Source organism: Candidozyma pseudohaemuli (genome assembly GCF_003013735.1).
Source record: "Candidozyma pseudohaemuli strain B12108 chromosome Unknown scaffold00010, whole genome shotgun sequence".
Classification (NCBI taxonomy): Eukaryota; Fungi; Ascomycota; class Pichiomycetes; order Serinales; family Metschnikowiaceae; genus Candidozyma; species Candidozyma pseudohaemuli.
In genome coordinates, this window is record NW_020194444.1 from 349,204 (window position 1) to 372,086 (window position 22,883).

Genomic DNA, 22,883 nt, shown 5'->3' on the forward strand with positions numbered 1-22,883 from the left:
ATGGGTGAGCTTTTTGCTTCTTGGTGAAATAGAGATGGAACCCATATAATTTTTATTTTCAAAATCTCCGTGGTGTGCTGGTTTTATTGAGTGTTACTGGTGAGAATGTGCAAAGGAGAGTTGATACAAATAGTAATCAAATATTGGAAAAGACAAATCGCCTTTGATCGTGTTCTCAAAATACGACAATTCAAATCTGCTCTATCTAAAAATATTTATTTTGCAGTGTTAAGTGACAGGTTTACAATGTATGGCTGACCTCAACAAGTGGTGTCTATTTCGCAGCCATTTTTCCCAATTGGGCCAGAAACCGTTATCCAGAGATTAAGATGTACAATAGAAAATTGAAAAACTACTAAAGTCGCTTATTAATTTAATAATATCTTTCTAGTGAAAGATTATTACCTTGGGAGACCTCGTTAAGTGAGACCTCCATCGATGCCATCATAACACTACTTCCTTCACCACCTCATCTCACATACAAAACACCCCAGAGTGTACAAATTCAATACCTCGCCTCTACAACCTTCTACAACAACAATCTATTTTCGTCTAGGATGTTGAATATATGCGTCGCCTCCGAGGAGGGTTTCCTATAAATACAAGGCCGCGAGCACTATCCACCAATCTACTGCTTCACCTCGTACACTCTCTGGAACTTGTCGGTGATCTCCTTCAAGTAGTACACGCCGGCGTCAATGTCGTCAAGCGAGCCGGTAGGCTTGTAGTCCTTCTTCAAGTGGATCTTCTCTCTCAACTCGATGGCGTCAACGTACTCCTGAGGAGTCTTCTGGGTTCTGCCGCCGAACAACTTGTGCTCCAAGTTCAACACCTTGGTGATGGCCGAGATGTCGCCCTTGACGTTAAGCGACAAGAGGGTGGAGGCGAGACCGGAACCGTAAGAATAGACAGAAAGCTTCTTGCCTTGCAACTCGTCGTTGCCGACAAAGTACAAAATCGAAGCCAAAGAGGTCCAGCACGAGGCGGTGTACATGTTACCGGTGTTGGTGGCGACCTTCAAGGCTGGGGTGACTCTCTTGTTGGACTCTTCCTTGGCCAAGCCCAAGAACACCTTCTCCAAGTTTCTGTCGGTCAACGACTGCTCGTAGGAGATGTTGGAGACCTCCTCGAACACCTCAGGCGCAAGCTTGTCCTTGAAGGCGTCGGGGTTCGATCTGAAGTCGTTGTACAACATACGAGCGAAACACTTGGTCACCAACTTACAGGTAGGAACGTGGAAAGCCGAGTAGGCAAAGTGGTCCAACACGCCGACGGTCTTGCCCTCCTGCTTGGTGATCTTCTTGGAGTAGTTGCGGTAGGCGTGGTCCAAGGACTTGGTGTAGCAGGTCAAGGAGAAGTGGCCGTCGACAACAGGGTACTCAGAGGTGAAGTCGGGCTTGTAGAAGTCCCAGGCGTGCTCCATGTGGGAGCCACGGGTGGCGTCAAACACCAAAGGAGCGTCTGGGCCAATAAGAAGCGCCACAGAACCCACACCACCGGTAGGTCTGGCGGCACCTTGAGAATAGATGGCAATGTCACCAGCAACGACAATGGCGTCCCTGCCGTCCCAGGACAGCGACTCGATCCAGTTGACCGCGTTGATCACGGCAGAAGTACCACCGTAACACGCGTTGATGGTGTCGACACCTTCGATGTCGTCGTTTTCGCCGAAAAGCTGCATCAACACGGACTTGACCGACTTGGACTTGTCCAAAAGGGTTTCCGTACCGACCTCCAAACGACCGATGTTCTTAGGGTCCACGTTGTAGTTCTTCAAAAGACGGGAGGTGACGGTCAAACAAAGCGAGTAGATGTCCTCTCTGTCTGAGACAAAGGCCATATTGGTCTGGCCCAAGCCAATGGTGTATTTGCCCTGGGGGATGTTGTCGAATTTTTCTAGTTCGGCCTGGTTGACATAGTTCTGAGGAATGTAGACCTCGATGGCCTTGATACCGATGTTGCTGGGCATTTCAGGAAAAAGTGTGGTTTGGAGAAAAAGTTGCAACCTAAACGAAGAAGTGGGCGAAATACGACGGGGTGTTGTGCAGGCGCGGCTGATTCTGCCCCACTTGGCCCGGGGTATAAAAGGGGCGGGAGATCCTGCCTGGCTTTTGGTTTTTTTGTAATTTTGAAGGGATTTCCGGAGAGCCGACTGTCTGGTTTTTGGCTCTGGTGGCCGGTGCTTCCTAATACGCGGGTGCTCACTGGCTGCGAAAAGTCTCGGTTACGTGTAGCCGATGGAGCTGGTGATGTTTCGTGGAAGGGAGTTTTTTATTTTGATGAATTTTATTTTGTTGGTTTTGTTGGTTTTCTGGGTTCGGGAATTGTCAATTTTTATCGAGAATTCAGGACGTCAGTGGTTTTTCACTTGGTGATGTAATGGATTTCAGGACTGTCATCATGTGAGGGTCCGCTCGGCATTTCGGCGAGACGTTTTAATGCAGCAGAAAAATGTGTAGATGGTGGGAGGTCAAGTTTGGGTGGAAGTTGGGGTTTAGAGGAAGTTTGGGGTAAATTTTGAAGGAGGTGATGAAATGATGTTCATTGGTTGACCTGGTGGGTATAGGAGAACCGGTGGTCGTAGGCTCGTAGCTCGATTGCGGTAGATATCGAGAAAGATTCGTAAGAATCGGTTTTGAGTCAATTGGTGAGTACCATTAATTGGTACTTTGTCGAGTTGAAGGAGGATTTGTAATCTCTTCACCCCAAATGAGTTGAACTCAGATTCCGTCCTGGCCAATGCTGGACTATAGGACTTCTTTCGATGAACCAATTGTCACACTGTCTCTGATAATTTCTCTCTTGCCTTGAAACCTTCAATTATGTTTTCTACGATATTTCTGAGCTGATAGATCGCATGAACCAAGACGTTTGATGAAGCTCAATCGTGGATTCCGATTAATCGCAAGCACAAAGGAGCGGTATTCGCTTTACAATAAGCCAGATTTAAATATTTGACTTATAATGGAAGAATTGACGTTGAAAGTCATTAAAATTCACCCAAACTTCAAACCTTTGACTAGCAATCGTGTAAGCTCTGCATTATTCAAATTCCAGCCTCGATCTATGGATCGCTACGTAACTTACCATCAAAACCAAAACAGTATCACATTGCCGATAGGGGACATGGAAATGTAATTATATCAACTTTTCGGTCAATCATCCATTCTTTCGTTCAATGCAATAAGCCAACCACGACAGACCGGTATCAATTAATACTGCCAGCATAGACCTTCTTCGTTTCCGGTCAATATATCCCCGATATTCAGAGCAAACATAAAGAATTCCACACCTTCAGCATCAAGCCTATAAGCAAAAACCAAACCCAATTCATCAACTACCTTCAAGTCTCAACCAACCCACCAGCCTACCATCAATTCCTACCAGCCAGTTCCACAGCCCACCAAACCCCCAAATTCACTAACCCACCAATCAAAATCACCCATTTTCCCAATTCCTCAAATCCCCAGATCCACAGCAAACCGACCACAAAAAAAACCCAACCACGTAACTCCACACGCAGCAAGCTTTACCGCATCAGGCAGCTAAGTGACACAGTCCAGCGTTTTGCCACCTCCCGACTACCAAACCCCGTACAACCAAAAATCCCACTTCAAATTTCAAAAAATCACCACCCAAAACAAATTCCAAAATCCCCAAAAACCCCCCAAAAGAAAACATCCAATACCATAGATCGTCCCCACCACTCTATCTCGGAGAAACGCAGCCGAATCGCTTACCGCGCCTGTATGCCGGCAAAAAACGGTCGCTATCTTTCCACCTCCATTTCTTCCAAATCACCCCCTTCAATTCCACAATGTCCGTGCCCGAGCTGCTCCAGCCGTTCACTACCAGGAAGACCATCCACAGAACATGGGCAGGCACGTTTTTCTGCAAGCCACAGGCCATTTTCCAGCCTGAACTGGTGGACCAAATCCAGGAACTCATCAAACAGGCTTCCAGGCTCAACAAGACCATCATGACCGTGGGCCTGGGCCACTCGCCTTCCGACTTGACCATGACCAACGAGTGGTTGTGCAATTTGGACAAGTTTGATCGTGTTTTAGGTCAGCAGGAGTACTATGGTCCTACAACTTCTGGTGCTGCCAAGGAGGTTAAATATGTCGATTTGACTGTCGAGGCGGGTATTCGTATCTACCAGTTGAACGAGTACTTGAAGAAAAGCAATTTGGCGATCCAGAATTTGGGCTCCATTTCCGACCAGTCGGTGGCGGGTCTCATTTCTACAGGCACTCACGGTTCGTCTCAGTACCACGGATTAGTGTGTCAGCAGGTGGTGTCGATCGTGGTGGCTAACGCCGAGGGCAAGTTGGTGGAGTGCTCTTCTGTAAAAAACGAGAAGCTTTTTAGGGCGGCCCTCTTGTCGCTTGGCAAAATCGGTATCATTACTCAGGTCACCTTGAGAGCCGTGCCTAGGTACACCATCAAGTCGAAGCAGGAGATCATCAAGTTCTCGACCTTGTTGCGCGAGTGGGAGTCCATCTGGCTTGACTCTGAGTTTATTAGGATCTGGTGGTTCCCTTACTCGGGCAATTGCGTTTGCTGGAGAGCCTCCAAGTCCACAGACGCCTTGAGCGACCCTAGACCTTCGTGGTACGGCACGTTCTTCGGCAGATTGTTCTACGAGTCGCTCTTGTGGGTCTCCGTAAACATCTACCCAAAACTCACGCCGTGGGTGGAGCGTTTCGTGTTCAAGCAGCAGTACGGTGATGTGGAGACGCTTGGAAGTGGCGATATCGCTGTGCAAAACTCCGTCGAGGGCCTCAACATGGACTGCTTGTTTTCCCAGTTTGTCAATGAGTGGCTGGCGCCTTTGAAGGAGGGCATCAACGTGTTGACGGAGCTTAACGACAAGATCCAGGAGGCCGCCAAAAACAACGATTTCTACGTCCATGCGCCTATCGAGGTCAGATGCTCCAACGTGACCTACAGCGACAAGGCGTTTGTGGACGAGGACGGTAAGCCTTCGTTGCATCCTCCTCAGAAGTGGTTGGCTACAAGAGACGCTGTCAGTGCTGGTCCTATTCACGGTAACAACTTGAGACCTTTCTTGGACAACTCGCCCGAGGGCTTGCCTTACGAAAAGGACATCAAGAAGGTCACCAACGACCAATTGACGCTATTCATCAACGCCACGATGTACAGACCTTTTGGTTTCAACGTGCCCACGCACACTTGGTACCAGATTTTCGAGGATGCCATGACCAGAGCTGGTGGTAAGCCCCATTGGGCCAAGAACTTTATCGGATTGCCTGGCGACCACCACACCAAGGAGGACTTGAAGACGCAGTTGGATTTCGGCGGCAAGCAGTTCTACTCGATGCTTGGTTTTGATCCTGTGATGCAGAAGTGGTTTGGTCCAAGCTTGGAGGCCTACAACGACGTGAGGAAGGAAATGGACCCCAACGGTGTTTTCATGAGCGGCAAGCCCTGGGCCGTCAGAAACGGTATTTTGATTGAGTGATCGCTGATCGACCTTTAGTTCATCCAGGGCATAGACGATGCTTATAAGTTATGCTACTATACGACAATGGAATGGCGGGACGCCACTTGGCTTCCTAACTTATGCCTTTACTACTATACAATTTATTTGAAGGGCGCCTTCAATGGGTCCACAACGGTACCCTGCTTGACAATGACTCTGGGCAATGTGGACTTCTGGAACGTGGCTCTCGAAGCCCACTCCTCGCCAATTGGCATCCGCAATGCTCTCTCGTACTGCTCTCTTGTTTCGTATGGGTGGGGCACATTGGCAGACTGGTACTTCAAATTATGCTTGTTGAGTCTTTCGTTGATGATCACATTGTCCTTGCCCTTGTCTTGTCTTGTGTCCTTGCGAGCCACGCCATCGACCTTTCTGACGTACTTCTTCTTGGGTTTCTGTGGCTGGTCGCTTCCTCCCCATGAGCCCCATCCGGGGAGCGTCATGTCCTCTTCCTTGTCGTCTTCTTCCTCTATAAGTCTTCTCTTTTCCTCCTGGAATTCGCTGACAACGTCGTCGCCGGCAAAAGCCTCCTTGATGAGTCCCAGCTGCTTGAACATGCGGTTGTCGGTATCGTCGTCGTCGCTTTCGTTATCGCTGCCAAAAGCGTCACCCTTCTTCACGTCCATGACCTGCTTCATATCGATCAAGGTCGAGGGCTCCTTGGTGCCGTTTTTCTTGCCGGATTTGCTCTTGTGCTTTTCGATCTTGTTGGCGGCTTTCAGAAGCTTCGACAGGTCTTCGGTGACGGTGGAGTATTTCTTTGATTTGGCTGAAACGTCGTTTTCATCTGCAACCAACCAGGGGTTCTCTTCCGCCTCGCTTTCGCTGCTTTCACTGTCGTTGTCGCTCTTGGAGTCGAAGCCCTCGAATTCGGATTCCTCCTTTTCTTCGACCTTGTGCTTTTTGGCTGGAGGCTCGTCGTCCTCGGTTTCTCTCTCACGAGCAGTGCCCTTTCTGAGTCTGTTTTCCAAATTATCAGCCTCGTCGTCTCGGTAGTCGTGGATCAACTCCTCGTCCAACTTCTCCATCTCCTCTCTGTTCTGAGCAACTTGTGGAGCATAGACTCTTCTGCCGTCGTTCTTCACCTTGTTGATGGAATTCTTCTCAGTAGAACCTTCAAACTCTTCAAGACCGGTGCTGCTGTCGATGCCCCTCAAGAACTCGAGCTCCTTCTTGTTCTCACGACGTTTGCGCTCCTCGGCGTTTTTCATGAAATCCATCGCCATGATGCCCTTTCCGAGTCCTTCTCTTTCAGCCTCGTCGTCCTTGTCGTTCTCATATTCCTTCTCGATATCTGAAACATCCTCGTCGGAAACCTCCTTGTCCCAGCCCATCTGCTTGGCTCTCAAACGCTCACCGCTTCGAAGCATATCCTCCAATTCGGCTCTGCTCAGTGCATCTTTGGAAATGCCCAGTTTGATCATCTGCTTGGCCCACAGCGACTGAGTTTTATGCCTCTGGGACATTCTCTCCTCGGCTCTCTTCATGTCGTGGTCTTCAGGGTCCAGCTCGGCATCAGATCCTTCCACCAATTCAGCATCCCTCAAACGCTCTCTCTTCTTGATCTTTCTGTACTGCTTGGACTTGATTTTCTTGATCCGCTTGGCCCGCTGCTCGTCTCTGAACATGAGTTCTCGCATTCTTCGGAGCTCCTGGGTCCGCTTGAACATGTCTTCTTTGGAGAGCTTTGCTACGGCAATCTGCTCAAAGGTGGCTTCCTTGGATTCGTCCACAAGTGCACCTGCTTCAAGAAGACCGTGGATTTTGCTCTCGAGCTCGCTCCGGCCCTCTGTTTCAGGAATGAAACGCATGTTTTCGTACGCCTTTTCGGGATCGATTTCCTCCTGTTCTTCCTGGGTCGCTGGAGGAGCCAAAGGAAACTCAAGATGGTCTGCTTCCTGCAACGTTCTCACGGTATCCTTCCACTTGTTGACCTCCTCCTTGGTGATTTCATAGGCGGCTTTCCGGTCGTTTCTGACCTGGAGCCTCTTCGGAAGCGGAACAGCCACAGGCTTGGCTTCTTCTTCCTTGTTGATCAAGTATGCATCGTCGGCGTCCTCGCCTACTCCACTGAGCATGTCAGCGAGAGAAAGCGATTCTCCACCGGTAGGCATGGCAAAATCGCTGGCTTCTCGGGTTTCATTAATAAGATAACGGCGTTCAGTGGGCGCCTTGACCTTGGAGTTGACTGTACTGAGTGTCAGCTTCAAGTCGACCTCGTCGTCGGAGAAACCGCCGAAAATGTCCTTTTCGTCTTCAGATTCTTCCTCTGATTCCTCCTCGGAACTCTCTTCCGATCCAGACTCCTCTGATTCTTCTTCAGAACTGTCAGACCCACTCATGGCATCGTCTAGAACAACCTCCTTGGGCTTGCCCTTAGAGGCCACCCTGTCCTTGTGGTCCAAGTCCCACGCCTCCGAAAGCGTCACCAACTGCGTTTCGTCCAAACTCTCGTACCCCTGGTCCTCTTCCTCCTCCTCTTCTCTGTAACCCAGCTTCTGCTGATCTCTGATAGTCTGAGAGAATTTCGAGTTCAAAACGTCGAATTCGTCGTCCAGGCCGAGCGCCTCGTCGGAGTCAAGCTCCTCGTCGTCCAAGTCCGACTCGGCGTCCTCCTTGTTCAAGAACTTCCTGGCATCAAGCACACCTTCTTTGAGCGGAAGGTCTTGGTCGTCGTCCAGATCGGAGTCGGGCTGGTTTTTGCCACGTGACTCGGCTCTTTCCGCTAGCTGGAACGCATCCTGGATTTTCTGCTGGGACCGGTTTTTGCCCGACCGTTTTTTCGCCATGCTTGTGGAGGGGTGTGTTTGAGCTCATCTCATCGTGATGGACCCCGGCATTTTTTGGCTGCGGTCACGTGACCGGTGGGGAGGAAATGCAGTTTTCTTGAAGGTTGAGGGGCTTTTTTCTTCAAAATTTAAATGGAATGAATATCGATTGATGGGTTTTTCTTTCTTGCTGAAAGTTGGTTCGTTTGCGTGTGTTTGTGCGTGTTTGTGTGGACCCATTTGCTGCCATAAGCTGCATTTCGCAGCCATTCTCGAGGTAGATACCAACAAAGAGCACATAAGATGGTTTTTGCAGAATCGAGATCAATTGATTACTTCACTTCGTTTTTCCATAAATCAACTTTGATAGGTTTCTGTGCCTTCAAATCAAGAGGACTGGTGGCTGTGCATCAGAATGTAGACTGGTTCGAGAGAAACACTCATACTGACTTTCCAACCCTCTTCATTAAAACGCTATTCTATAAGCTGGGGTCTTTTGAGCAGAGTCAAAAAAGCTATAAACTCATGAAAACACCCTCCGACAAGATCTTACTATCGAATTTCCGAAAGTCTCGCCGACCCATAGTAGATAGATCTCACAGCCTTGTTCACTATTACGAACATCAAACACTATAAGCAATTTGTGCCTCAATCTGCTGCGTTCAAATAACAATTTGCTCAATTGCATCCTTAAATAAGCAGAGCGGCATATTACCCCAGGGTATCCGTTCAATGGCTAAATCAACTCCCTTGATTTTGTAACATAATGAACAATCGACAATACAGCACTACCTCAACCTAGAGCCAATTTCGTTCATCAAAATACCAGCACCTCCACTGCAACTACCCACTCCCCGGTTCGGCGATTTCGACAAAGTAGCTCCACATCAAACGTTTGACCTCTCCCCCATGCGACCACAGTAAGCATACTTTTACGCTGTATTGCACACTTTTCGAAAAACCATATTGTGACGGTTCAGCATTCGAAGGAATCTCCCCCTCAATAACAGCTGGAGGCACCCTCATGGCTCTAGCATATCGACTTCCTGTAACACCTTCGTTGAACTTGCTCCAGTACAACACGGCGAGTTCATTTTCGCTGAATAATGGAGTCTCCTTTTTCGTTTGAATCCCCGCCGTCACTTTGGTCTGAATAAGAGTAATTTCAAGTCGATGAATCTGGATCCTTATATCCTTTGTCGGTCTGACTCTTTTCATGTCGTGATAACTTAACGGCAAAACAAAAAGTAGACTCACAAACTCCGAGAGTTTCATTCCTGGCACCACAATGGCCTCGAGGCCCCAGTTTCGGGTCTGCCTGAAACGTCCATGTTCATTGTGTTTGAAAAGGATCGTGAGAGGAAACGATTCGTCTCCTGCGGGTACACTGTAGCTGGTGTATGTCCTCATGTAGTGGTAATTCTTTTCAAACGAAATGGCTCGGAGGTTATTTTTTCCATATTTCACACAAGTAGAAGCATATGGCCCGTCCAAGTTGGTCATGTCACTTCCAGCAACAGGACGGTTCAAGATTTTGGAGGAAATCTTGTGGTTGTTTGGTGGGTCTGTAAGCAATTTAAGAAGATACTTCTTTGAGCTTTTTATGTTTTCAAGGAGGCCAGGGGGGTCGTCAATTTTAGACAGAAACGTTTCGAGAATGAGTAGATTTATATTCCCGTGGGACTGAAACCTATAGCGCTGGAATTTCCTCCCGACGTTTTTCAACTCTTTGTCGAAAAAAAATTGAATATCTCCTTCTCCTGTTGGCACCATTGTTTCCACATAAAGAGCCGGCTTTCGGTGTTTACTTGACAACGTAAAAGACGATCCTTTAAACTTTTCCGACTGTTCTTGCGCTACGTGCAATTCCATGAACGTAGAGGTATTTATCAGGGGCATTCTTTTGCGGGTGAGTTTTATCGAGACCTTCAAGCCATAACTTCTTGTTAAATCCTCGGAATAGAAGGTCGGACCAAGGCTTGGAAGTTTGCACGCATAAGTTCTGGTCGGTAATTTCAATGGTCTTCTAGAGACCCAAATCATCTCATGTGGGGCGTTTTCGAGTAATGTCATTTCTCGAGTGTCCTGAAACACCCTGCTATTGTGATAAACGCTGACAAATTCCTGAAGCACTACGGAAACTTCCAGAATAAGAAAAGGCTCGTAATCGGTCATGTCTGTTGCCTGAAAAGTCAAGGCTAAGAAATCTGATACCTCCATTCCTGGAGCCACAATACGGCGGTGGTTATCCTGCTGAAAAAAGGGTGGAGGATTGAAATGTGTCTTCACTAGCAAAGAAGATTCGTCGTTGATGCTGTAAAGAGAACTCATATTCATCTCGGAGTCCACGCCGTAAAGCAGATGCGACATTGGAAACTGGGGTCCAGGGAACAGCTCGGTTTCCTTTCCCACCGTGAAAAAACAACCTGCTGCTGTTGGTGTGGGTATCACATAATGCGACCAGTCGAAGGTGAGCTGAGTGTTTCGAAGCTGAAACACAAGCATCTTGTTGTCTGGGTGTGGGCCTGCTCCAAAGGAAGTGACACCGTTTCGACAAAGTGCATTTTCAATGGCAAGTTTCAGCTTATCCTCCTTGGAGTCAGTCCCTCTTTGAACTTGGATTTCAGAAACCAGGTGGTACTCTCCAGAGAGTTTGTAGCCCACTGATTTGAAAGAGTAGTGTTTCTGATTTGATAAGTTTTGGATGTCCTCCCTGAACTGGTAAAAGTTGTTGCCGAAGCTTTTGAAAACGAAAAAATTGTCTAATTTCGTGGTTTCTGTGGCTGGTTTGACTTTGGTGGGAGTTATCAGGAGCTTCATTTGTGTTTTTGCTTTGGTACCAGAGTTAGGATCCATCTCTATCTGCTTTGAATGGATTCAATGACAAATATTAGTGTCATCACTCTTTCGGTCTTCATAAGCCTATAGTTACCTCGAGGTAAAAAAGGCATTTACAGGCCCCTCAACATACACCGATTCATTTTTACGCACCTTCGTATTTTGATGTCACAAAGCGTAGATGTTTTGGACATGCCTGTTTTGAATGATAGCGGGAGAGGTTATCAACTTGTGAGGAAGTTGCCGATCAAGGTCATATCTTGGGCTAAAAACAAAATCTCGTGAGCATTCCATTGAGCCAGGACCGGCGTATCAGTAAACTGGAATCTATCAATTCAATTCAAGTTATTGAATGGACTCGCTCGTGACTGTGCACCGAAATGGAGAGTGATCTACTTCAATTTTTTTTTTTTTTTTGTTAGATTCATCTGATTAAATGGAAAACTCTATTTAACTTTACATAGAGGAAAAAAACCATAATATCAGCTTCCATGCCTCCTTTTTTTTTTTTTTTTTTTCTTTGGATTCATCTGGTGCGATCAAAATCAGGAAACGATATTTCTTTGTGTCACGATTTCACTTTGGATTTTATAAATTTTTGGCTGTGCTGAGTGCTTCTTGTCTGAACTTCAGAACACTGAGTAGAAGACAATCCGTGGCATTCAACACGGAAGCGATAGCACATGTAGAAACACCTCAATTGATTGCACGAAGATCTGAAGATATGCTTCAAAAAAAAAAGCACCTTATAAAAATTTGCGGAAGGGTAACATATGCCTCCAACAGACTCTGAACAAACATTATCTGAAATCCATTTTCGATGTTCAAGAGGGCGATAGTGATAAGCGTGGTGCACACGCCACACCAGATCAAAAAAGTACACCATGCTGTGACCATGCGAGTACACTCAAATTGAATACTAATCCCAACTAAGAGACATACAAGCGTCAGCACGGCATTGGAATGATCAGCAGTTGTTGATCTATGCGCATGCTTTGAATCACTCTCAATTTGCTTACAATCGGCGTCATAAGCCTCCTTTCGAATAGCAGCACAGCGCCCATTTGCAGTTGAAGTAGTGTTGTCCGACCCGGTTTCGGAATCTTCGATGTGGTAAGTCCAGATTTCCGATACTTCTTTCGAGCAAGACTCTTTCCACCCTAGACTTTCAATCTTTTTTTTTGCTTTTCCCCATGATTGTTGATCTATTTCGTTGCAATACACTGACTTTCCATGCAAGACCTTTTCATGAAGCCCTTTATAACGATTGACCACTTCATTGTAGTTCTGGACAGTGTTTATCAAAGCCTTTACAAAAAAAATCATGAATCCAATGATGAGTGCAATATTGAAGACGGAGAGCAATACCTGCTTCCAAACGGGACGGAGATTAATTTGGGTATTGCGGTGTGCGTCTCCGCCAGTTCCTTTACTTCCACCATTTCCATTACTTCCACCATTTCCATTACCTCCACCATTTCCATTACCTCCACCAGTTCCATTACTTCCACCATTTCCATTACTTCCACCAGTTCCATTACTTCCACCAGTTCCACCAGCTCCATAACCTCCGCCAGGACCATAACCTCCGCCAGGACCATAAACTTCACCAGGACCATAAACTTCACCAGGACCATAAACTTCACCAGGACCATAAACTCCACCAGGACCATAAACTCCACCAGGACCATAACCTTGAGCATAATTATGGTCATTTCGATATTCGTAATTGTTGTCGTGAACATAGTGCCCGTGATTATAGTACCCATTTCTCTGACCTAAGGACTGATTATCACGATAGAATTGGCCATTAAGGTCGTTTAATGGGATATTTTGACGAGGTAATGGGGTATTTTGACGATGCAATGGGGTATTTTGACGATGCAATGGGGTATTTTGACCGCTTCGATCATTAGGATCATAATATTGATCTTCTGGTGACCGTGGGCCAAGCATTTCTTTGTTTTAATCGACTAAGTGTTGCGAAAATTCCTTAGAAAGTTGTTTTTTTTTAAAAAAAAATGCTTTCGAAAGCTGCTCCAGAAAAAAAAAAGGACAGAGGGTAACAGAAAGGGGCAAAAGCTCGCGTATTTATACGCGTCCTTAATGTCGTGGGATTGAGTCCCCCAATTACATAAATAATGTGATCGCTCTGTCTATGTGGGCAGCTGCATGGATCCTCTTATATACACGCGAAGACCAGGCAATGCATGTTAGTGAATCAAGGAGACCCAGTGGAAGAGCTCATCCTTCCTATAGTTGAGATCTCTAGTGGAGACATAAAGCACTTATATGTGCTTACACTTCTTTCAATGGAATATTCTAAGAAATAAGCACCGTATAGCTTCTTGATCTCAAATGTTCACCTGCATGAGTATTCAAGATCTCGGTTCTTAAGGGCTTTCGTCAAAGTTTAAAGGCTCTGCCTCTTTCTGTTTATATTCAAAAGCTATTCTTTCAGAATCAGGTGTTGGAGTAGTGCCTCAAAGTTCTATATGCCATTTTATGGTACTTTTTGCATTGCATTTGTGCGAGATCGCCATGCATGTCTTCAGCAGGGTCTTCCCTAAATCAAACATATCCTTTCATTCGAGAAGAATAAATGACCGTTCCATGGTTTCAAAGAGTATCATTTGAAGGTTTTGTGAGAATTTTGGGCTCTTTACTTCCAGTAACTGTATTGCGTTTAGCGAATCAAGCTACCCCGTCGCAGAGCCGCACGTCCCTTGCATAAAAAATATTTTTTGGGAGCATGCTCAACAGTGTTTACTACAAGAAATTTTATCAATATATATGGGCTTTTAATATCTTATAGATGAGCTTTAATATCTCTAATACCACCAAGTCCAATGCATCATGATCCTTCTGAGGTACCCTCTTTCGACCTTCAACTTTGAACGTCAGTGAACGTCTGCTGTATGCAGGAAATGATGGTCAACAAGGCGACCGTGCATAAATCTGCGTCAAGTCCGTTTTAGGATCAAAATTACCACGCATGTCTCTGTCGTGGTGACCTTTTAATTTCACTGTATGTTATCAAGCGGCTCTCGTAAAGAGGTCTAGTTAGTATAGAGATCTTCTTTCGTAAGTCCGATAAAGATGTATTAGTCAAAAGAATTTATGATGGGAGCTGCTTAAGCGATATGGACCCTGTCTTCCTGACAAGAATCCAGTTCTAGTTGGTGCAGGGATGCATACATTCATGGTATATAGCTAAGCAGTTTTGGGATACCACCCTTGACAATTTAAGTAGGTGAGCTTGGATTCCTAGATTAGCCAAATGCAATCAATGAATAGAGGGGTTGAACAACATTGGCAAAGTCTCAGGGTGTGAAAGTTTTGAGTAATTATGCTCTACAGTGTAATGGATCAATGATATATATGTCAAGGTGTGATTTTATGGCTGTACAGGTATAATCACACTAGTGCATCACAAGATTCTTCTCAAAGACTTGAAGCAACAAGTTTTTCATCCGAGTTTAGTGCTTTCATGGTCTGTTGGTCTAGTCTTAAGCTCTGACGTTTACTACAAACCTTGGGGTTATGACGTTGTACATCTCAAGATCCTGATTCATCTGAGAAAAGGGCAAGCATCATATTGGCATCAGCAGGAATTATGGGGACGCTAGCGACATTCATAGGGAAGAGTCTTTTAGGTGTCGGCAGTGATTATTGCATGGTGTTTATCGGTATCATCTGGTCGGTCAATCCTCGGTCTAATCATCAACACCCCGATTAATCTGAAGTTCTGCCAAACCTTTGGTAATAGAGAATATGATCACTCTTTGTAAGAGCAGTTCAGCTGCCAGTTGGATGCTAGCGATGTAAAAGAGTGACCAATGGAAATCTTGCAATCCAGCTCCGCAAAAGAACCTTTGTAAAATTCACCCTTAGTTGAATGAGCAAGAAATACATTCCTGTCAATTTGTGTGATTACTCCGTTGGTGGTGAAACGCCAGGGTCGTCGGGGATGCAATAATATTTTTATTTTTTACAAAATGTAGATTAATTGGATTTGGAGAGGAGGTAATTTTCTGTTGGTTCTTTTGGTGTTACCATATTGTTGGTAAGTGGTGGTGCTCATCAACCTATACTGCTGGTGGCGAGCCTTTATGATAGTCCAGTATGGTCCTATGGTATTTTTGAACTCATTTCTTCTGCCGGTAAGTAAGATTTAAAAGGATTTATTAGTTCCAGCGAAGTCATATTCTGTTTCGAACGCACAGTTGCAGTAAACAGCGATACCTTACCTGCTTGAATTCAAAACTCTCCAATGCTATACCGTTTGATGTATTGAATACTCGATGCAATGAAAATCACATACATTCTGCTTCGAGGGTACCTACCAATATGGGCTGAGGTTATGAGATTATATAGCACCATAGACTATGGAATGGCGGGTTTACTATATCCTGGCCTATAGAAATACTCTTCAAGATTAAGCTTTAGCCTTGTTAGTCTAGAGCGGACTTACAATACAATGTATAGCATCTGGTACTCACATTGATCAAGGTCTAGGATCACATAATGCCATACTTAGACCATTTAAGTCCTTGGAGTAGGCAAAAGTGGCCCTTTTCTGAACAATTGAATTCTTAAAACTGTGAAATTTTCTGATGATAGTGTTGACCGATATCACAGAGCCAGACCTCACCAAACCACTCGATTGCATTTACACCGGAGTTGTCTGCTAAGGGCCCTCTGAACGAGTTTCAGCCAAAAAGTCCAAAGAATTGAAAACTTCAAAAACTTCAGAAAAACATCAACTCCCGCCGTTGTATGGCATGCAGCCCGGTGATTCCAGTCTCAAGATCAACACCCTCAGCCAGGGTCCAGTGGCTGCAAATCGCATAACACACTCCACAAATTCCACCACACAAAAGAAAACCCCAATTCCTCGAAACCCCCAATTCCTTGAAACCCGAAAATTCCCAAAACCAATCATCATCTCTCTTCCTCTCCAAAATCTATATATCCCCAAATCGAACCACCACTGCTTTGTTGACCTCGCCTGCATGTACCGTCTATAAGACGAGCCTTTACCTCCACTGTATCAATAACCAACTCTTTCATGAGCAAAAAATCAACAAACGCCGGCCGTAAAGAGCCCTCGGCGTTTGGGTCCTTCGACCAGCCCGCCCACAATGAACCCACGCCCGTCTTGCAGCAGCAAAACCCCTCCCCTACAGCCAATTACAATCTTCCAGGTGTGATCTCCTACTTGACGCTGGAATTCACCCACTTGGAGCGGTTCAAAATCACGACAAACTTGGAGAAACTGGAGATGAGCTACAGGATTCTGCAGTTGACGTCGGAGGTGAACTCGTTGCGGTACATCAACGACAAACAGGCCGTGAGGATCAGAGAGTTGGAACAGAAGCTAGGAGAATCGTCCATTGACGAGCCGAAAAGGGATATACACATTCCCCAGGTGGACTTGGACGTGTTGAAGGATTCCAGGATCCAGCTAAACAAGCTGATCAGAGACGTGGTGCGTGTTTTGAAGCCCCCTCTGGCACTTAGCAGAAACTACATCAACGCACCCAACACGCTGCACGGCACGGATTTCGACGAGTTGCTCGACGACAGCGAGAAGTTCTCCTTTGAAAACGAGGCCCACGACGAGAAGGTAAGGGAGAGCATTTTCGCTCGCTACATGAACGATGCCTCTGACGAGCCTCTACTGGGTGGATACGAGGACGACGCCCAGCGGCTTGTGGAGCTGGTCCAGGGCGACTTGGAGAACCAGAACTCGCCAATTTCTCGGAAACCGCCCGCGGAGGACGCCGAAACAGACACGGAAACGGTGATTGTGGACGAAACCGAGGACGCACTTGCCAGTGCGAAGCAGGCGGTGGTTTTTGGCCAGGAGACCCGGCTTTTGGCGAGAAACTGCGTGGTTTTCGAGCCTTTCCAGAACGCCATCGTGTTCTTGGAGGAGGAGCTGGCCACGGTGTTGGAACTGGGCGTTCCAGCTCTCAAAACGAAACTCGACCACTCCACAGGCCACATTGTGGGTGTGTACTACCTAGGCAAAAAGCGGCTTTTGGTGGTGGGCCAGAAGGGCGTCAGCCTTGTCACGTCCAAGGACAGCGGCACCGCCACCACCAAGGTGTTGCTCAAGGAGGAGAAGTTCTTGATCGACCTGTGCAGCTTGGTGGAGTCGTCTGATAAGCACTACGCCTTGGCGTTTTCGGGAATGGGCAAAGACGGCAAGCTGGTGATTGCAGTGCACGAAATCAAGCTTGTCAACAAGCCTACGGCCCGCCTTTTGGGCCTGTTCAACAGCACTTTCCTTAAGGCTTCCGAGAGAGTCAAGGGAGTCAGATGGTCTGAAAAGAAAGACACAGAGGAGGAGCTTCCGTACGACTTGATCGTGCTACACGAGAAAATACAGCGTCTCAACATCGCCAACAAGAGCCTCGTGGATATCAAGCCCGAGGCCGATTACCACTCCATATCTGTTGTTGGCGGTCTTCTACTTGCCGTCCAGCCTGAAAGCGTGGAAGTTTACGACCTAAGCGAAGAGAAAACCGTTGGCGTTCTTCCCCGCCACAAACACGCCCATTATGTGCTTTCCACCCAAAGCGGCCTCTTTGTCGCTGAGGCGCTGGATCAGGTGGTTGTCTTTGATAAGGAGATGCAAGAGCTCGCCAGGCACGCCAACCCGATTGGATCGCCCAAATCGGCTTTTCTCATGGAAAGCGAGGAAGGCACGGTTTTGATTCTCCAAGGAACGGACGGCATATCGATTCTTCCCGTTGGTCTCGTCTAGGTGTCTTAGACTTTTCGCAGCCATTATGCATGCCTGTCAAGTGCGATGAGGCCGATAGTAGGAGAGGTACGGGTGGGCCCATGGGTGCTAATTTTTCATTTGCTTCTTGAAGATAAACAAAACACCGACTACTGCCCGCATGTCAAAAAAACTCTCTTTTGACGATTTTTTGAAGCAGCAGCAGCAGGCCCAGCAGCAGCCTCGTGGCTACGGCTACAAGTACCAAGGTCAGAGCTTCCAGCCAGGCCAGAACTACCAATACTCGGGCCAGTCCTTCCAACCAGGCCAGTATCAGGGCTACCAGGGCTATGACCAGGGCTTCCAGAGCCAGAGTATGAGTGAGGCTCCTTCTGGCGCTGAATCCAGAATCACCAGCGGTGCTGGAACTCCTAACCCCGATGCCTCCACTACCTCGCTTTCATCCTTGGGTTCTGCTTTGAACAAGCTCAAACTCGAGGAGTCTCCCATCCTGGAGCACTTGACCACGATACAAAAGTCGTCGAAGCTCAGCGACTCCAAGAAGGAGGCCGAGGCTATTGCCCAGAAGGTGGCTGGGCTGCCTTCTATGAGCGTCTTCACCGAGTGGAAGATTGTCGATATTGTCAAGAACTTGGCCAAGGCTAGAAGCTCGCCTTTGGTCAGAGAGTCTGCCCTTCTCATCATCCAGCAGCTTGCATTCAGCTTGAGTAACACTCCTCCCAAGGAGCTGTACTTGGTGCAGTTCCTCAGCATCATCCTCGAGGCATTCACAGACAAGGACAAGAACGTGATCAAGACGGCCAAGCAGACGCTTGACATTGTTTACGGCGTTTTGCCTGTGGAGATCTTGGGCAGCTTGTTCATCGACGAGATCATCAACTACCTCAACTCCTCGGCTAAGTGGAACACCAAGATCGCTGCTTTGGATGTCGTGGACAAGCTCGTTGAGGAGGCTCCTGCCGACTTGTTGGAAATGAAGTTCGTCACCGCTGTGCCAGCTTTGACTGACATGGCCACTGATTTCAAGCCTGAGTTGGCTAAGCACGGTTTGTCCACCTTGAAGCGTTTCGTCAAGGTTTTGGACAACTTGGACTTGCAGAACAAGTACGACTTGATTGTGGAGACTTTGGCCAACCCACAAAAAGTGCCAGAGTGTATCAAAAACTTGTCTTCCGTTACATTCGTTGCTGAGGTCACTGAGCCTGCTTTGTCTCTTCTTGTGCCAATTCTTGACAAGTCGTTGAAGATGTCCTCTTCCACGAACGACCAGTTGAGACAAACCGTGACTGTCACCGAGAACTTGACCAGATTGGTCAACAACAAAAGAGAAATCGAACACTACATTCCTATCTTGTTGCCTGGTGTGGAGAAGGTTGTCAACAACGCTTCCTTGCCTGAGGTCAGAGACTTGGGTGCCAAGGCTCTCCATGTTTTGAAGGAGGCTGAGAATGAGCAGACCGACGGTAAGTTCCACGGAAGAATCTCTTTGGAGGACGCTAAGAAGCACCTCAAGGAGGGTCTTTCCGAAGACGTCAAGCCTGTCGCTGAAGCTGTGTTCTCTGACGAGACTGAGGCCGACTACTTGGCTGTCATTTTGCAGATCGACGCCAACGTCAACGATTGGAAGCGTTTGACCGAATATCTTCAAAGCGCCGTTCAGGTCTCCGATTCTATTTCCGAGGAGCTCAAGAACAAGTACGTTGAAGAGGTTGTCAAGAACGTCAAGCACCTCTTTGTGGAGACATCCCTGGCCGACAACGACGACGACGAGGGTGCTATTGAGATTGTCAACGCCGACTTCTCCTTGGCCTACGGTTCCCGTATGTTGTTGAACAAGACCAATTTGAGATTGTTGAAGGGACACAGATACGGTCTTTGCGGTAGAAACGGTGCCGGTAAGTCCACCTTGATGAGAGCCATTTCCAAGGGTCAGTTGGAGGGTTTCCCAACCCCAGACCAGTTGCGTACTTGTTTTGTTGAGCACAAATTGCAAGGCGAGGAAGGCGACTTGGACTTGGTGAGCTTCATTGCGTCCGATCCTGAGTTGGCCAATGTTGGCCGTGAGGATATCGCCAATGCTCTTCAGGCTGTTGGTTTCCCAGAGGAGAGATTGACCCAGCAGGTTGGCTCTTTGTCGGGAGGTTGGAAGATGAAGTTGGAGTTGGCCAGAGCCATGTTGATGAAGGCTGATGTTTTGCTTTTGGATGAGCCCACTAACCACTTGGATGTTGGAAACGTCAAGTGGCTCCAGAACTACTTGATCGAGAACACAAACATCACCTCCTTGATCGTCTCGCACGACTCCGGTTTCTTGGATGCCGTGTGTACCGATATCATCCACTACGAGAACAAGAAGTTGGCCTACTACAAGGGTAATTTGTCCGAGTTTGTCAAGGTCAAGCCCGAGGGCAAGTCCTACTACACTTTGAGCGACTCCTTGGTCAAGATGGCCTTCCCTCCTCCAGGTATCTTGTCTGGTGTGAAGTCCAGTACCAGAGCTATTGCCCGTATGAGCAATGTCACATTCACTTACCCAGGTGCTGCCAAACCTTCCTTGAACAATGTCTCGTGCAGTTTGTGTTTGTCCTCCCGTGTGGCTATTGTTGGACCCAACGGTGCCGGTAAGTCGACTTTGATCAAGTTGTTGACTGGTGAGTTGGTGCCTGCTGAAGGTAACGTCGAAAAGCATCCGAACTTGAGAATTGGTTACATTGCCCAGCACGCCTTGCAGCACGTTGAACAGCACAAGGAGAAGACCGCCAACCAGTACTTGCAATGGCGTTACAGATTCGGTGATGACCGTGAGGTTTTGTTGAAGGAGTCCAGAAAGATTTCCGACGAGGAGAAGCAAATTATGGAGAAGCTCATTGACGTTGGCGATGGTCAGGGACCAAGACAGATTGAGGCACTTGTGGGAAGACAGAAGTTGAAGAAGTCGTTCCAGTACGAGGTCAAGTGGAAGTACTTCCTTCCAAAGTACAACTCGTGGATTCCTAGAGATTCGTTGATCGAGCAAGGCTTCGAGAAGTTGGTGCAGAAGTTCGACGATCACGAGGCTTCCAGAGAGGGTCTTGGTTACAGAGAGTTGACGCCCAAGGTCATCAGAAAGCACTTTGAGGATGTTGGTTTGGACGGTGACATTGCCGACCACACTCCAATGGGATCCTTGTCGGGTGGTCAGTTGGTCAAGGTTGTCATTGCCGGTGCCATGTGGAACAACCCTCATTTGCTTGTTCTTGATGAGCCTACTAACTATTTGGACAGAGACTCCTTGGGAGGTCTTGCTGTGGCCATTCGTGACTGGAGCGGTGGTGTGGTGATGATTTCGCATAATAACGAGTTCGTTGGAGCTTTGTGTCCTGAACAGTGGCATGTTGAAAACGGTGCTGTCGTTCAAAAGGGAAGTGCTGCTGTTGATGCGCTGAAATTTGCCGATGGAGCCGAATCCAAGGATGGCTCGCCTGCACCTGAACCTGTTAAGAAGAGAGCCGACGACGACGACTCGCCTGCCAACATCAAGGTCAGAACTAGAAAAAAGAAGATGACCAGAAACGAGAAGAAGGCCCAGGCCGAGAGAAGAAGATTGCGCCACATTGAGTGGTTGAGCAGTCCTAAGGGCACGCCCAAGCCCGTCGACACTGACGAGGAGGAGGAGTAACAGGCTTACCGTATATGTTAATTAATAGAGGATTTGGGAAAGACGATAGTTGTAGAAATGGTGGGCAGGTGAAGGTTTTGGCTGCAAATGCACGTGATATATGTCACGTGACCTACATCCTGTTGCCTTCGGAGGCAAGTCTCAACACCATGAACACCAAGCTAGATACCGTTCAATGGCCGACAGATACTCCTTTTCCCTTACGACATTCTCCCCACAGTATGTACCATTAAAATTCAAGGTTTTGCGGTCACATTGGTGTTTTCCCCGCTCGAATTGACCCACTACTCGCCATTCTAGTACTAACAACGCCAGAGGGAAATTGGTCCAGATCGAATACGCCCTTAATGCTGTGAAACAGGGTGTCACGACAATCGGCATCAAGTCTGCTTCAGGAGTGGTGCTTGCCACCGAGAGAAAGTCCAACTCCAATCTCTTGAAGAATGACTGCAACACAAAAGTCGAAATGATAACCCCAGATATAGCCATGACCTACTCAGGCATGGGCCCCGATTTCCGTGTGCTTGTGGATAGAGCACGTAAGTTGGCCCACACCAACTACAAACGTATATACAACGAGTACCCTCCTGTGAAGATCATGGTTCAGGAGCTCGCCAAGGTGATGCAAGAGTCCACGCAAAGTGGAGGTATCAGGCCCTTTGGCGTGTCGCTCTTAGTGGGCGGCTACGACCACCATCTGGGCAGCTTTCAATTATACCAGGTTGACCCTTCGGGCAGTTATTTCCCCTGGAAAGCCACTGCCATCGGCAAGACGGCTGTTTCAGCCAAGACGTTTTTGGAGAAGCGCTGGAACGAAGACTTGGAGTTGGAGGATGTCATCCACGTGGCGCTCCTAGCATTGAAGGAGTCTGTGGACGGTGAGTTGATTGGCGAGAACTTGGACATCTCTGTCGTGAGCGACCCACAGGACCACTTGTTGGGTTTCACAGGCACTGACATTGAGGGTCCTCGTGTGAAGCAGTTGCTGGCGGAGGAGATCAATGACAGGCTTGAGGCGTTGTAGAGCCGCGGGCCGGAGATGGAAGTAAAATGCAAGAAACGTGAAGAAGCTGTAGGGGCGGAGACTTTCGTAGAGGTTTTTGAACTAGGGTCGACATTCTTTAGAAAAGGCTAATCGTGACAAGCATAGTTGAATTAATTCCTAAGGGGAAGAGGATAATTTTGTTTGATCCAACAAAGCTAAAACTGGAATTTCCTGAAATTAGTTCGAATTGACATTGGAAATTGAAACATGTACGGATTGCCCTAACAGAAAGTCTGGTCAATTTAGAAAGCAACGTAATTTTTGAACAAAAAACGGCAAGAACGAAAAGGGATGACTTCTATCTCCTCGGATTC

At 47.3% G+C, this 22,883-nt stretch overlaps 5 protein-coding genes across 5 annotated transcripts; 3 read left to right on the plus strand and 2 right to left on the minus strand.

The window, feature by feature from the left end:
• Positions 1-628: 628 nt before the first annotated feature.
• Positions 629-1,969, minus strand: ERG13 (hydroxymethylglutaryl-CoA synthase; the record flags this gene model as incomplete). The annotated part of the gene is made up of 1 exon (XM_024859120.1): positions 629-1,969. One exon carries the CDS (start codon positions 1,967-1,969, stop codon positions 629-631), a length of 1,341 nt encoding a protein of 446 aa, XP_024712794.1.
• Positions 1,970-3,817: 1,848 nt separating this feature from the next.
• Positions 3,818-5,485, plus strand: ALO1 (D-arabinono-1,4-lactone oxidase; the record flags this gene model as incomplete). Its single annotated transcript, XM_024859121.1, has 1 exon — positions 3,818-5,485. One exon carries the CDS (start codon positions 3,818-3,820, stop codon positions 5,483-5,485), a length of 1,668 nt encoding a protein of 555 aa, XP_024712795.1.
• A 122-nt stretch (positions 5,486-5,607) lies between these two features.
• Positions 5,608-11,130, minus strand: C7M61_003788 (uncharacterized protein; the record flags this gene model as incomplete). The annotated part of the gene is made up of 3 exons (XM_024859122.1): positions 5,608-8,296; positions 9,248-9,819; positions 10,387-11,130. 3 exons carry the CDS (start codon positions 11,128-11,130, stop codon positions 5,608-5,610), a joined length of 4,005 nt encoding a protein of 1,334 aa, XP_024712796.1.
• A 5,053-nt stretch (positions 11,131-16,183) lies between these two features.
• C7M61_003789 (uncharacterized protein) lies at positions 16,184-17,887 on the plus strand (the record flags this gene model as incomplete). Its single annotated transcript, XM_024859123.1, has 1 exon — positions 16,184-17,887. The coding sequence occupies one exon, from the start codon at positions 16,184-16,186 to the stop codon at positions 17,885-17,887; it is 1,704 nt and encodes a 567-aa protein (XP_024712797.1).
• A 139-nt stretch (positions 17,888-18,026) lies between these two features.
• On the plus strand, positions 18,027-22,548 carry ELF1 (Elf1p; the record flags this gene model as incomplete). Its single annotated transcript, XM_024859124.1, has 2 exons — positions 18,027-21,520; positions 21,825-22,548. 2 exons carry the CDS (start codon positions 18,027-18,029, stop codon positions 22,546-22,548), a joined length of 4,218 nt encoding a protein of 1,405 aa, XP_024712798.1.
• Positions 22,549-22,883: the final 335 nt, after the last annotated feature.